Here is a 16,171-nt window from a genome sequence, read left to right as displayed (position 1 = left end):
GGCGCGGGGCCCGGCGGGCGCCCCCGGGGCGGCGCAGGTGGCGGCGGGCAGCCTGCTGGCTCTGCTCATCCTCTGGACGCTCTTTGGGAACGTGCTGGTGTGCGCGGCCATCGTCCGCTACCGGCACCTGAGGAGCAAGGTCACCAACATCTTCATCGTGTCGCTGGCCGTCTCGGACCTGCTGGTGGCTCTGCTAGTCATGCCCTGGAAGGCGGTGGCTGAGGTGGCCGGGTACTGGCCCTTCGGGGCTTTCTGCAACGTCTGGGTGGCCTTCGATATCATGTGCTCCACGGCCTCCATCCTGAACCTGTGCGTGATCAGCGTGGACAGGTACTGGGCTATTTCCAGCCCTTTCCGCTACGAGAGGAAGATGACCCAGCGGCTGGCTCTGGTGATGATCGGCGTGGCGTGGGCTTTGTCCGTGCTCATCTCCTTCATCCCCGTCCAGCTCAACTGGCACAAAGGTGGGGATGTTGCGGCCGCCGGTGATGTCGGAGGGGGATTTGGTGCTGGCTGGGCAGCGGCAGGTGCTGTCACCACCTGGGCGGAAGATATGAGCACCACGTGGGTGACGTTAGCAGCGATGAGACCCTCTGATGGGACCTCCGGCAGCAACGATACCCTCGCTGGACCGTCGGAGAGCTGTGACTCCAGCCTCAACAGGACTTACGCTATTTCCTCCTCCTTGATCAGTTTTTATATCCCGGTGGCTATCATGATAGTTACCTACACTCGAATCTACCGCATTGCCCAGGTGCAGATTCGTCGTATCTCTTCCCTGGAGAGGGCAGCCGAGCACGCGCAGAGCTGCCGGAGCAGCCATGTCGACTGCCACCATCACACGAGCCTCAAGTCCTCCATCAGGAAAGAGACCAAGGTGTTGAAGACTCTCTCCGTCATCATGGGCGTCTTCGTCTGCTGCTGGTTGCCATTCTTCATCTTGAACTGCATGGTTCCCTTCTGCGAGAGCCCACCCAGTGACCCCCACGCTGGCCTTCCCTGCGTCAGCGAGACCACCTTTAATATCTTCGTCTGGTTCGGTTGGGCCAACTCCTCTCTCAACCCCATCATCTACGCCTTCAATGCTGACTTTAGAAAGGTCTTCTCCAACCTCCTGGGATGCGGTCAGTTTTGCTCTAGTACTCCAGTGGAGACTGTTAATATAAGCAACGAGCTTATCTCTTACAACCAGGACACCCTTTTCCATAAGGAGATAGCGACTGCTTACGTTAACATGATCCCAAATGTGGTTGACTGTGAGGAAAACCGTGAGGACCCTTTTGATGGGATGTCTCAGATCTCCCCCGACCATGAGATTGCCACTGACTCTGTCTGTGAGCTGGACTGTGAGGGGGAGATTTCTCTAGGCAAAATAACACCTTTCACTCCAAATGGTTTACATTAAATTGCATCCTGCCCCGGTCAGTTCTTCTTGGATTATAAAACAAAATATTAGCGCTGAGTGGAAAAACCTGCTTGATTTTACGCTATAGTTTGGTCAGTCACTTCATGTGTAGCACTTTGCAAGGTGTAGACGCTGTCATACAGGGAGCTGGCAGCACAAACTTAGTTCAGCACTTCCCCAGGCTGAGAGAGGACCAGGCAGTCGCGTTGATTAGCTGTGGTGAGGTATTGTGGTATAATTACGGTCAGTTCATGTTTATAACGTGTTTGCAAATGAAAGGTGCCATTGTCAGTGCTAAGTATTGCAACTTCTAAAATCAGGGACAGATGTGGCTGGCATAGACATTAAAAAGAAAAAAATTCTAGGCTGTTTGTTTGTTCAGATCTTATGTTTCTTTTTCTCTGTTGTGTTTTGTTTGGTTGGGGTTTTTTTGTTGTTGTTGTTGTTGTTGTTGTTTTTTAAAGATAGAAATAGTGAGGTGGTGATTTGGATGATTATTTAAATGCATATTTCTGCCAAAACAGTTCATGTGAAATCCATGTTCTCCTAGGCGGCGTTGTTGCCTATGATATCCTTGCCATGTTCCCAAATGAATAAATAAAAGTTACATTGATCAAGGGGTTATTATCTTTCATTTATCACCCTGAAAGGTTTGCAACAAGTATTCAAACTTTAACATTCCTATTTGAATGGTTAGAGTGACTAACAGTCAAACCCTATTATTTTAAAAGCAAGGTAGTCTGTATAGAAAATAAAATTTTTCAATAAAAGCAAGGCTCATAGGAATGATTGACTTAAATGGACTCTTTTATATGGCTCTACTTAAAGCTAGATGTATGCCTGTTTTCCTTCTTAGTATTATAACTGATGCTATACCTCTCTGCAGCTAAGAATATCAAGTATACATATCTACAAGCTGTTAAAGCTTTCCACTTAATTCTATACGTGAACTTACTTTTTAAAAATACTATTAATGAGAAGAGTTTGGTGATGGAATTAGGAGCTGAATGTGTCTATAAACAATAACTGTGTTTGAAAATGATGCTAATAATCTGCATTTCCCAGTGTAGACATTAGAGAACTTATTCAAGCCAGGAGAAGAAAAAATGCCATTGATGTATTTTTTTAGTTATGTACTTATTAACCAGGACTTAAATATACTTTAAGTGCTTTGACTCTACAAAACATTTTAAAGCAGACTTTAAATACTGTAAAAGAGTATTTTAAGCTCTGTTTCTGTTGAAACGTTTACATCACACTGAATATTGTATTTAGAAACGTTTGTAAGCTTTCAGCTCGGAAACGAAAAGCGATCTTATTTCCAAGACAAATGATCAAAGGTAGTGAAAGCAATACCAATATTTATTTCAAGTTTTGGCTCACAAAATGAAAAACATTTGAATTCATTTACCCTTTAAAAATACCCGTGCCACGAGCTGAGCAGATTTAAATCAAACTGTAGGTGTGGATTCAGTAGCAGTCCCTCCTAATGGCCCTGACCTGGGGTCTCTCCCATCCTCCCTAACTGGGAATTGAAGGCCCCTATATGATGTGTGGGGCAAAAGTAGGATCTGCAGTAGGCAGCATGGTTCAGGGGAAGTTGTTTAACCAGGTGCTGGGATTTGTGAATGTTGCAGACTTAGTACTGAGCATCTTTGGAAGTCAAGCCCTTAATACTGGTTTGGGGATTGTCTTGCTTCCCCTTGGGATATGAGGTGGAGGAAGAGCAGGAGGCTTGTGATTGAAATCCCTCTGTGGTTGCCTCTGCTGCAGTCTGGTTTTGCCTGCAAGTGACGTTCTGTGTGTGTAGTCTTTGATATTAACTGGTTGTATTGTCGTTCTGGATTATCTTTTCAACTGCTTGTCACTGAAGATTGACATCTACCTGAGCGTTTTCTTTGCTGTTGATAGGAAATCTCACTGTAATATCCCCTTACAGCTGTCCTCAGAAAAGGGTATTGTGACTGTGGCTTAGGGAAGCTCCAAAAACAGAAATCTCATGCCCATAACTAGGTTCAACCTACTAATGGCTTGACATCGAGGGTGAGTATGTTATCATTCCTCTACTAAAGCAACGATATGTTGCCAGGAGTTAACCATAGTTCTACCCCTGCTGGTTAGATAAACTTGCCCAGAATAAAATCATTTTCCCACATAAAAATGAAGGAAACTGCTTCTGGTGGTGCAGTGATGAATTATCCCAACCAGAATTCAGATTTTTGCATTTTCTAGTTACTACTCAAATTTTGAGGCTAGTACAGCATGTTAAACTTTCTGGATCTGTGCAAAAAAACTATGATACCCAGATGCAAGAGGCACAGGCACCTGGTGCTGATTCCAGCTCCCGGGGCAATGCCTATATTTTATCCAGTTTTGTCCGTATTAAATCAGAAACAGCCTGGGGAAATGGAGAAGGGAAAACATGATCTCTTCCTGAGCACCTGCCTGCCAACAGGCTGTGCAGTCTGATGCTGCGCGTTACACCCTGCTCCAGCAGCAGTACAGCGCAGCAGAACAGTTTCAGTAGTAACAGTGAAGAGAGTGTCCCCCCACTTCCCTCAGCAGCCTTTCCTCTTCAAAATAATCCCTGTACTGGTGGTATGACAGTTCCCTTGGATCCAGTTGCCTGCAGGTGTGGTGGAGGGTTAGATGCGTACAAGAAGATGCTCGTGCATCCCCTAGGCAGGTGTTTTTCTCCTTGTCGAGGCTTTACCTGCCTGGGTTTCTGGAATAAATGGGTGGGCTAATGCTGGGATGAAGGAAGATGACGCCTCCATCAGTGGGTTTATGTAACAGCTTTGCACAGAATATTAGAAACGGTCTTAGATCTGAAGGAAGGCAGTTTTTAGCCTGCCCTCAGAATTTGGGAGCATGATTAGGACAACACAGAAAACTGGTCAAATTGCCACTTTCCTTTACTAATTTTTAGTTATGACTTCAGCTGGTAAATGAATTCTGATGGTGGCTGTACGATGTACTCTCTCTCCTTGGAATATGTACCTGTCAGGGGGCTTCATCCTTTGGAGCCCATGAGCATCAGAAAGGGAACATTTCTGCTTCAAAAGACAGAGAAAAAGTACTTTTTTTTTCTGGAAGCACAGATTGACCTTACAGATCTGAAAGAAAACCTTTTTCTTGGCTCATAACATAGGGACAATTTGTTGCTTTTTAATGTGTCTTAATTACTTACCACTGGCAAAGCTAGAGTATTCAGAATTAGTAAGATAAACTTTTAAAAGAAATGTGTATCTCGCCTTGAACTACAAAAAGGGGAGGCTGTTTTAATGAAAACATCCCCAAAAAGGATTGTTTTAACTTGTTTCTCTCAGATGAAACTGCTGCCCTACTTTTTTAATGGTTTCCCTCTTAAGGACTAATGCATCTGCCTAGCCGTAGAGCAGAGTTCATTGGAAGTGCAAGTAGGTTTTTATAATCCTCATATCTTTCTGGTGTCACTCTGGAACTCATCTGTGCCAATGGTTTTGTGCCTTCCATCAACATGTTTTCTTCTGTGAAAGTCACCTTGCTACTGTCATGCATTTTACTCCCTAATTAAGCACGATCACTTATTGCTGGCTCAGTTTGGGGTTTTTTCTTTTTTGTCCTTTGTACTTTAATGATTTGAATGTACGGTGCAGTTTGGCTTTGAGTCATCATTACTTAATCTAGTCCTGAGTGATGGCTGACCTTCAAGGTCCCAGATTATTTTCAGTTTCTATTTTGTGTTACTGTTTAGAAATCTTACCTTGCAACGTGTGTCACTGTTAAATTACCTCTTAGCCAGCCAAATCTTCTGTTACGGCTTACTCTGTTACTCCTGGATAACTCCATCCCAAAGGAGAGTCAGTGTATCAGTAGTCTGTATGTTTTCTGTCTGAGTTAACTAATGACAGAGGAGTGTTCATTTTAGTGAAAGAAGAGAACGTCTTGTGTGAAATGCACAAGGTATCGAAGCTGGGACATGTTGGACATGAAAGTACAGTGGTTTGTGCAAAATGCTGCAAACACCATGAAGACTCTTTCACTATTCAAACCCCCAAAGAGCTTTCAACAGCTCCGGCTTTAACACGGGGTGGTGGGTTGCATAGTGGGGTTTTTTTCCCCCAAGCTAAAGAAATGTAGATGACTTTCTCAGAGGTGAACACAAACAAAACACTTTCCAAAGGGAGAAAAATTACTGCTCCCTACTGAGAACTCATGTATTTTTGTAACATGTAACAAAAAAAGGCTTCAAAATTAGGAAGGCTCCTTGTAGAAATAACACTAAGCACAATCTTACACCATTTAGGAGTCAATCATGTATAAACTCAGCATTCAAGAGTCTGACAAGACTGGAGGCAGTGTTCAGAACATGCATCAGACTGGAGGTTTGAGGGGTCACAAGTCCCTCAGCTGTTTGTATGTGCCAAAATTGCCACTCTTAACAAGGAAGGCATTTTGTCACCATCACACAGGAGGCAGGGTATACACCTATGTTGGTGTTAATAATTATGCAGAGATTTTTTTTTCCTCTGAGGCCATCTTTGCTGCTGTTTAATTGGATTCAGCAGATCTTTAAAATTATTCAGTGCCTATTTAAATCAGCAGAAGACCTCGGTGATGGATGTGGGCTTGGGTCACAGAGCAATGAAATTATTTCTCCTGGCTTCTTATGAATATTACTACTGGTATTCTCTGCTGGTGGATGATGACATGTTAAAGTTGGCATGCTGAACAAAACATTTCACCAGCTGCTAAGCAGAAATAATTCTTTTATTCAGATTTACTTACTTGTTTTCAGACTTTCCAGGGGCTTCACAAAGTCCACACAGAGCATCTCCACTTTGATCGTATCTCAGATCAGCAACAACTGGTTGCATTTTTAGTGCCCTGGTAACTATACAGTGCACTATGCTTTTATGAACAGAATTACGCCCCTCTAAGTTTAAGCTGATCTTTTCAAAGGTGAGGGTATACTTTTGGTCTAAAAGCACTGATGTGCACAAAAATACCTATAAATGAGGACATTTCCATTATTAATGGAAATAAGTGCCTGTTTCTTTAGCATTTTGTTTATTGTAGCAGTGGTAAGATTGCAGTGAGCAATAATGGGATTAGTGGTATAAAGAGTGGAAATACAAATAATATTATCATCTGAAGCAGATGATGGATTGTTTCTTTTGGGGAGCCTGCCGGCTCTCCCAGGATAGTTTAGTTTAATAGAAAATTTACAAGATGATTTTATCTTGTTATATGTCTAAATCCATTCTAAGTTGTGACTGGAGATAACGTTCAATAATATTTATAGCAGACAAATAGCTGTATAAGGAGGATAAACATTTTTATGGACTTAATCATTTATATCATGGCCATCAGTGTCACATTTGTGAGGTTTGCAAAATACAATGCAGTAATCGTAAAATAATTAAAAGTTCTAGTCCATGAAAAACATTTCTTCCTATGAATTATTCCCCACTGTTAACAACAAATGCTTGTTTTTATCTTGTACTGCACTCTCATTGCTACCAGAAGAAGCTGGAATGCTCTGAACCTGCTACTAATAATCTGCTGATTTACATTAGGAGGAAGGTCAGAAAAATAAGGAAAGAAATGGCAGCAACATGTACAGATAGGTTCAGTTTGCATGAAATTGGTCTAGTGTCAGCCAGCCCATGCAGGGGACTGCATGGCAGTGACCCATTCCTGCTGCACAAGCACCTCGTCCTCGACCACAAACGCCGACTCCGTAGACCTTGGCTGCGTGGTAGACCCCTTGCTCCCAAGGTGGATGCTCAAAATCTGCATGTAATGCTTAGGAAATCTGAACTTTTTAACAACTGCTCTGACTTTCGTTTACTACATAAAAGAGAAACCACACTTTTCTTTTTCGAGGTTATGCTCTGAAAAAAGTGGTTGCGAATGGCATCTCGTTGGTGTAGCCTCTCTGGTTTAACTGCTGGCTGGTTAGTGCTTGAACCCATGTGGCTACAATAGGTGCTTGGGGTTTTGGTGTCTGGACTGCACGTATCTCATAGTTTAGGGGCCTAATATTGAGAAGAAGAAATCCTAAATTCATAGAGTGTTTCCAGAGCCCCTGAGGAGCCTGGTGGTTGCAGAGCAGAGATGAGCCTCAACCGCAGCCCGAGCTTGGCGGCTTCTGACGACGTTGGAGGAGTCTAGTCTGCAGCTCACCTGCTGCAGTTTTGAAAATGTCCTGTGAGTAAAATATTAACAAGGAAGTTCAGCGTGCCCTCTTTTACCCTTTGACCTCATTTTTCCAATCTGAAGGGTTTTTAGTAAGATTAAAAATCTACATTTCTAGCTTTTTGCCTTGACCTTTTGCTTTCTCTGTTAACTTCATAGAATTAGTCTCCTTCGGTGAACAGAAGCTCCTGGCATGGAGTTAGCTGCTTGGGTGCCTCATCATCACCAAGTCTGGAACTACCTCAAGCTACACTTAAATTACATTATGTCTCCAGCCCAAAGGGAATCTTTTAGATCTTCTTGTTGTGGTTTTTTTTTTTTTTTGGTTGTTTTTTTTTTTCCAAGCAACAACATTTCCCTCCTCAACACAAGATTATTCACCAGAAACATAATTTAGAGGACAAGTGTAAATAGAGTTTTTAAAGCTTTTAGGGATTGTGCTTGATTATACAAAATGAGAATGGACTGGTATTGGGCATAGGGATAAACAGAGTTTTTTCTACAAGAGGTTTAATTTTTGGCTTTTTATAGAAATAAAGTCTGGATGTTTTCATTGTGAAGAGTATATGCATCTGATTTTATACACTTACATGTGTGCATATGTTCGTTTTTATATGTATGTATATACACACACAAAAATATATTTCATCATATTTACAGGGTAATTATCTATCTCTCTCTCCATAAATACAAAATGTGCAAATTCATCCAGAAGGAAGCAAATCAGGTCTTCAAATTTTACTATTATTCTTTCATCACAACAATCAAATACAAGTACACAGTCTTCCCAGATGTTCCAAAGGCGTTTTGGCTGTTTAGAGTTGCAAATCATTGAAAAGCCAAACTTGAATTATGCAGTGAGAGGGAGCATACAAAATTCTTTCTCTCAACTACTTTATATTCAAAGCATTTTTATAATGATTTGCTAATTGATCTTTATCTATAAGCATTTTGAGACAGATAGCAAGAAGAGGAGATGATTTAGAAGTAGTTCTTAGACGTCTCTCAACGACAGATATTAAACAATGCTTTTGTCTTTCCGATTCGGTGAAACAAAGGTGCAAACTTCTGGATAGCATGCAAAGAGTTTCTGCTTCATCAGAAGATACAATGTATTGCAGAATCTTTCCAAACATCCAATTTAGGTAACAGTGTCTGAATTTTAAAGGGCATCTTCGGTAGAAGTATGTTCTGTATTAAACAACTACTTTGATAATTCAAATAATGCCCTTCTCTTAAAAATAATATTTGCAAAGGGTCAGGGTTTCATAGTCAAATGGGATAGAAAAGTGCAAATTTGAGGACCAGCCTAGCAGCACTGAACAAAGTAAGCAAGATTGAACATCCTGGCAATAGCAGAGCCATGTCTGAGGACAGGGAAGAAAATAGGTGGGTAGAAGGCAGGGAGAGAATTTTAAGGAGGAATGAGACAAACCAGCTGAGGGTCCAACAAGCAAGAAGCTTGGTGGTGGTTGAAGAAGGCAAGGGACCAGGAGAAATCGATAAGGTCCCAGGTGGTTGAGGCAGGGGTGATAGCAGAGGCCAGTAGGTTTTGGAGTGAGTGGGTGAAAGGGGTCAGGATGGAGTCTGGGCAGTGAGCATCCCTAAGGGCTCGTGAGGCTCTGGGAGGTTGTACAGAGATGGGTGGCATTTCCGCGGGGAAGCTGACAGAGGAGGGCTGAGAGTGGGCAACTCACCCACTTGTTGCCCTCCCAGGATCCACAGACTCTCCTGCTCTGTGCAATCCCCTCCTAGCACTTCCCAATAACTTTAATATTGCTACTTCATTTTATCATTAAACAGGTGCAACTCCAGTGTCAGTCTACAGTGCAGCAGATGAAGAGCTGTCATATTTATTCCATTGTGTTAAAGCTTGGAAAACAACTTCCACAGCAACACCCTACATCATCCTGCAAGGAATACTTAGTCAAGGAGTGGAGAGCAAAGAGGACTTTGAGATCATCTTTCCACTGTGCTGTATAGTGCTGTTTTCACTGTGCAATGGTAAGGCATTTTAGATGTTTGTCCTAGTTCTGCTGGATTGCTAGAAGCAAGTCTGTCTTGCAGAAATTTTCTGAAGGTGCCTAGTCCCATTTGAAATCTCTGGCAGAATGGCCCTCAGTATGTCAGTACTATGATTTCTTTAATTTGTGCAAATTAAGTATTGAACATAGTCAAAATCTGCTGCTGTGTATTGAATGCCTATATTCATTGTGAAAAGCTGATCTCCTGTGGTGACTTGTAACATGATGTTGTGGAATTGACTCTTAGTGACTCAAGTGCAAATCTGCCGGTGTGCAAGTACAAAAGATGTAGGAGTTCTGCTTTCTGCTAAATACAAATGTTAGCAATATTTTTTTCAAATACAGAGGTACCAACTTCTACTATGGGTTTGCCTACTAAGTAGAGATACATTTGTACAGTGATGGGACAGTTGGAAATGAGCTTAAGAGACAGAAAGATTGACTTCATAAATAAATATTTATATATCATGTAATATCTAATAGGAAGATATTCATTTCTATACTGCACAAGGCTCATGCTGGTTTACATCTTTGCAGGATGCGTCTCTTTTTTTTTTTTTAACCTTTCAGTGGCTTCTGTCAGGATATCCGGCTGATGGTAACAGGCTACAGAGATCTGCAGAGTAAACTTCAAAATTTAACTGTTTTGCTTATGTACTGTTTGGATGAGAAGTGACAATACCTCTGCTTGAACGTATTGACCGTGTTAGCACAAAGACCTGCACCAGGTAAAGCTCAGCATCTCATACCTGCACTCCCTCTGGATCTGTGCACAACAGAGTCTTGGCCCAATAGTGTCCCAGGCTTGAGAAGGCGAGAGAGTGCCCCTGCTCACACTGCAGCTCAGCAGCTCTCCTTGGAGGTTGCAGAAGCTTAATCTCTGTTTTCAGCAGGGTATCTAACCACTAGACTACGATACACGTTGCAAATACTGTTCTTACTGGCTATGTTTCTGAGTCAAGCTAAATGGCAGGCTCTGAGTGTGCTTGGTAAATCAAGCAAGTGGCAGCAATGCAGGAATACCTAGTCTCCAGGTGCCAAGCCTCCATGGTTGGGAAGGTGTCTCAGCAAAAATGAAGACCAATGGTGATGGTACAGCTTTAGGCACTTGGAGACAACATTGCCTTAAAAATCAGCTGGGTGTGGAAGTGCGATTTTTTTCAAGACTGGTGTCCTGAACTTAGGCACCTAAATTCCACATAAATGGAAATGTAAGCAGTTTAATACCTTCTGGTTTACAGATGTATTTACTCGACTATGCCTGTACATGTTGCAAATTAATCTGGATGCCAGCTGGACAGGCTTTGAAATGCAACATAAAAGTGTGTAAACTGAATGACTGCAAGCACAGATTAAGCAGGATCACCCCTTCTCACTTGTGAGCATCGCCTGGTTCAGTGTCCGCTTTATATTCTCTCGCGGTGAGCTGAAGCAAACCACTGGCCCCCACATACTACCTCATCCATTCATGCACAGGGGCTATTAAAACACTCTGGAGCAGGATTTTGCAGCACTGGGACCAATGGATGTAAAATGAGGACCATCCTATGCGATGTGCCCTCCAGCTTGGGCTGGCTGGAGAACAGCTTCTGCTACATCTGTGCCTCTTTGCCCATTCAGGCAGCCTCGGGGAGGCTAAAAGCTGCCCTTAACTTCACATTTCTGGGCTGAGAGCTTTATTTTGTGGCTCAAAGAGGCACAGCCGACTTTCAGTTGCTTTTTTAAAAGACGGTATGCTTCAGTGCCTTGTGTATAAAAGAAAATGCGATGAATTCAGTGATGGCAGCAATAAAAACTTTGTAACTTTAATCTACTAGGACAGATCATTCAGTGGTGAAGATGATTTAAGAGATGACTTTGCCATTCTAAAATTGTCTTTTTTGTTGTCTCTCCTCTCCTTAATTTCTTAGCATATTAGCTGGAGCACCAGAGAAAGTTGTTTGATGCAGGAAGAAAAGTTATTTTCTATTTGGTTACATATAATAAATTGTCCTAAAAGTGTCTGATAGTCTCCTTAGGGAGCTGCTAATCAATAATTGGAGGAAACCTACTTTCCAGATCTCTCTTCCAGCCAAGATCTCAAATTTCTTCTTTCCAGGCTCCCTTCTTTCCAAGATGACTACTTCTTTTTGGGAACCCTGCTTTCCTGTACTACCTCTGCTTTCCAGGACCCCAGGCACCACGCAGTCTATGTGCAGAAGCACACTGAGTGATCAGCCTCCTAACTGGTGACTGTCTCACACTATTACTGGAGGATTCAGGATGTGCCACCTTAGTTCAGCCCAGGTTTTATCAAAATTTACCTGTCTGTACTGGTAGTAATGCAGTAGCAGGCTTCTGCTTGAGAATTCAAAAGTTTTGATTTCAGCTACTGCTGCTCCATACCGGTTATCTGCAGCCTGTTAATGTTTACAATTTAAGTTCTTTCTTTCACCTACAACAGCTAGATAGGATTATATGCTAGAAATTGTCATCCACAAACTCTTTTCTTTTTCCCTGTGAAGGAACTCCAAATTCAGAGGAGACTCATTTCTGCACACCTTGTTCTGTGGTCAAGCTGGTGGCTTTCAGGCCATATGAAAATAGTTCTGTGTATTCTTCCTGGTTGGCAAGCAGTGATGATCTCAGGCCAAACTGGAATTGGGCTTCTAGCTTACCTGCAACTGACCTGTGACTGAAGTGAGGATGGACCAGTCAGGGTCCATCAGGGTGATGTATTGACTTCAGTTTTGTCCAGTACTGCAGCCAGACTATCTGCCTTTGAGAATCTGCTCTGCTTTGAGAAAAGAGGTACACACTTTCCTAAGTCCTTGGGGGTCTCATTTGTTGCTTGTGTCAGGTTATGAAGTTCCTGCTACTCTCAGGTATTCAGTTAAGTCTCTGACCCTGTTGGAGGTGGTGAGAGCTGCACCAACCTTAGCTGCCAGCACTTTGGACTGACATCATATCTGTTGAGGCTTTGAACAGTGGGAATGTGGTCTTCTCATGTGCTGCCTCCTTGCCTTCTCTACAGGATGAGCAACGCACTATGACCAGTCCTCATCTTTATGGGTTAGAATATCCATACACAAGATAATATAGGAAAGAAGAAGGATGAAATGCAAGCAAAAGTGAATAGCTACACAAAGACTTACAGATCATGGTTCCAGCATCCCATGCAAGGCTGGCTCTTCATGAACTGGCTACACCTGTATATCTCCTTTCTCCAGCAAGGACAGATTTGGAGGCAGCTCACACCCAGGCTCACATTGGCAGCATTTCTCAGTCCAATCCTCTGCTCCCAGCGGGCAGAGCTCAGAAGGACTGGTCCCTGTGTAAATAATGTGCTTTGAAAGCTTAGTCCAGATACGGTTCCCATTGATTCAAAGGCCCAGTCCAGATCAAAAGTCCTCGATAAAATCAGTTGGCTGGTATTCCCATTCCATAGCTTCCACTTGTTTTGGATTTTTCAAAACTGAGAGCTAAAAGGAAGTTGGAAATGCTTTTCTACTGTCTTGGCTTTTGTGCTGTGTAGCTCATGTTGTGCCACACCACTGGCTTAATTTGCTCCCCACTGGTAAACCTCTGAATTTGATTAGAAGGAAAGATGAGATGTCCAACCTGACGAACCTATGCTTAAAAAGTTAAAGAAAAAAAAACATCAAAAAACTTTATAAGGTTAGCAAGCAGTAATTGGATTGCTTTCTGGCTTCATTTCAGCCGCAGTTGCTAACTCCCACTTCCACCTCTACAGCAGCAGAAGATACCTAGAAGGTGGATTATACAAAGTGTCTCTGTATTTGGCCTCTGGTTGGAGTCCAGACCTGTTTAGTAATTATAGGATCAATGAAGTCCATTGAGCGACATATGCAAGATAAACTGTCATACTCCCACAGCATGAAGTTCTTCCTGTAGGAAGAAGTGGAGGAAGAGCACTGAAAACTGTCTTAAATCTCTCTTGTCAAACTTTTAATAAGCTCTAATGTGGGTATAACAAAGTGTTAGATTTAACTTCTTCCACAGTTAAGAAAGTTTATGTCCTATTTACTGGTCTGGTATTGAAGGTATTTGAAAATGAGCCAATAACTCTTTCCTGCAGCGGGGAGGGAGGTTGCTGAGGTCTTCAGGAAAATCTTGCACTGAAATCCCAGAAGAAAGGAACTGTCACACCTGGTAAGATGTGTGCACGGTTTGTCTAACCCTTTTGAATATTGCAGCTCAAAATGAAGACATTTCCTCTTCTGTAGCTGTTCCTTGTTAAATTGTGCTCAAAATACTGGTGTCTGAGGCATGATGTTTTATACTCTGTCCCTGATTTTTGTTGTCATTGACTATTATAAATCCTGAGAAAGCTACAATATCTTATATTTAACTGATACAATAAACAGTCAGACTTCTGGGAACAAAAGCCCTTCTTCAGGTCGCAAGTATTTTGCCTCTATATCTGATGAAGCAAAGTGCGTGTGCTTTAAAGTCTCTTTGTCACAGAGGATAATAAAAGGTATTACCACCTGCTACAAGCAGTGCTGTCCTTGTAGCCTTGATGAGCAGTGATTCCTCTACAATTTTAACTAACTTTAGATATTACTGAAGATTGTGTAAATATCCAGCTTGGTCTTAGAAGTTCACTACAGTTTCACTTTCAAATCTGAGGATGTCAAACTGTTTGAAAAATTGGTTCCTGTGATCAGCTTTTGATTTCCTGCCTCTCTATTTTAATAATCTAATGCCTCCTTATTTCTTGTGTCACATGGCAAAGTGAACAAAAACTCCCACTCTGGTTTATTTGTAAGCTTATATGCTTTTAAGGTAAATGGTTGCAAACTTTTCAGTTACACTTTACGGTGGAGTTGTTCATGACCCTTATAGTTCTTGTGCAAAACCTCTGCTCTACTACAGTTTTGCCTCCCTAGTTTATGTAAAGTATCCTGTAACCACTGTAGGCCTGATTCAGAACTGAATTATGGCACTTTTACACCATCTTAATGTGTTGTCTCAGTAAGAGCACAGGTGTAAATTTGCAATAGATTGGTAGGAATGATTATTTGATAACAAAGCAGCAGGAAGAAAAGCAAAACCAAAAAATACCAAAGCAGGGAGCGTGGTTCAGAGGAAGAGTTTGGCTCACTGATGCAACTCAAAGAGACATTTGACAGAGAATCATCTTTTTCCTCCATGTATTTTCAATCTTGCAGAAAAGTTTTGAGAGTAACTATCTTGCCCTATGCAGATCTGGGAAAACATTGAAGTTATTTTTTAAATTATACATAAAGGAGTGGCAGGCCTGATAAAAGAAAATGACTCAAGTTTTACTTAACATTCCCATATGTCATTAACCATTTGAGTCAGCGCTGTGCAGATAACATGGCATTAAAAAATCTTCTTCAGCCAGTGTTCTTTCCTTGCCTGGAGGATTATAGCTACTTTCATATGCAAGGTTTAGTAGGGGAAAAAAAAAAAAAAAGTATTAGGCTGAGGAAGCAAATAAAATGCTTTTAAGTGACAGAACGTGCTCTAGACAGTGTCGTATGGGAGCCCCAGTCCTGCATTTGTGGGTGTGTGAGTGGCAGTAATGGCAGGAGCCATATGTGTATGGCAGGAGCGAAGGAGTGGGTCTGCATGCAAAGGCCAACTGTTGTTTTCCTTCCTGCAATTAAAATGCGGAAGCCTATTTATTTCAGTGTTAAAATTTGGAGGTAACTACAAAAAAAGAATAACTGTAGCATCCTGCACTAGTAGGAGTAACTGAGTAGTTTTGTAACTGAGTGGGTTTGTCATTTTTATATCCTTCTAAGGACAAATCTGATTCTAAAGCTGATGACATATAATGAAAGTGGACTTGTCATGAATCGACAGATTTTGAGGTGCAGCTGATAGCCAAGGTCTGATGAGTCTAGAAGTTCACTAAGTTTGATTCTCCCCCTTTTCAGCCTAAAACATAGTAACTCAGACTCCAAGCAAGAAATTGGAACGTGTGGATTCAAGTCAAAATATTTCACTCAGGTGCACTTAAAGTAATTTGTATTTCTCCAAATGATTGCCTAATTATTAGGAAATTCCATCAGCAATATTTTATTTCCCCTAGCTCTTTTCCTCTTTCACAAAAAACATAAGTTAAAGACAGGGCTGCTAGGTGCAATTTAAGAGAAGTATCATTACATGCTCTGTAGAAAGCAAACAATCCCACAACCATATTAAAACTCTGCAACTTGTGCTACATAAACAATTCTGACATCAAATTTAGTATTGTGTTCATAAGATTTTCAGCGGTCAGCTCACCCAACTATGTTAAATCTGCCTTTAAAGATGCAGAACCAATTTTGATAAATATAAGAAAAATACGATCAGCTTCTGGCTGTGAATTCTGTATTATTAATGTAGCTATTTACAGCCGGAGCTGCACATCTCATCTGAAAATCAGCTCTTCTGTACTGGCTCTGGCTGGGATGGAGTTAATTTTCTACACAGCAGCCTGTATGGTCCTGTGTTTTAGGTTTGTGACCAGAACAATGCTGATAGCACATTAGGCACACTAATGTTTTAGCTTTTATTGAAGAGTGTTTACACAAGCATCAAGGCC

General features: G+C 41.8%; 1 protein-coding gene across 1 annotated transcript; it reads left to right on the top strand.

Moving 5' to 3' along the window:
• Nucleotides 1-7: 7 nt before the first annotated feature.
• On the top strand, nucleotides 8-2,018 carry DRD5 (dopamine receptor D5; the record flags this gene model as incomplete). Its single annotated transcript, XM_010583541.1, has 1 exon — nucleotides 8-2,018. A coding segment is annotated over one exon (1,398 nt), but the record flags the coding sequence as incomplete, so codon positions are not given.
• Between the last annotated feature and the right edge of the window lie 14,153 nt (nucleotides 2,019-16,171).

This window comes from Haliaeetus leucocephalus, unplaced genomic scaffold, assembly GCF_000737465.1.
Source record: "Haliaeetus leucocephalus isolate CR32 unplaced genomic scaffold, Haliaeetus_leucocephalus-4.0 Scaffold906, whole genome shotgun sequence".
Lineage (NCBI taxonomy): Eukaryota > Metazoa > Chordata > Aves > Accipitriformes > Accipitridae > Haliaeetus > Haliaeetus leucocephalus.
Note: the sequence above shows the minus strand (reverse complement) of the source record. Positions and strands in the feature narration are given on the sequence as shown.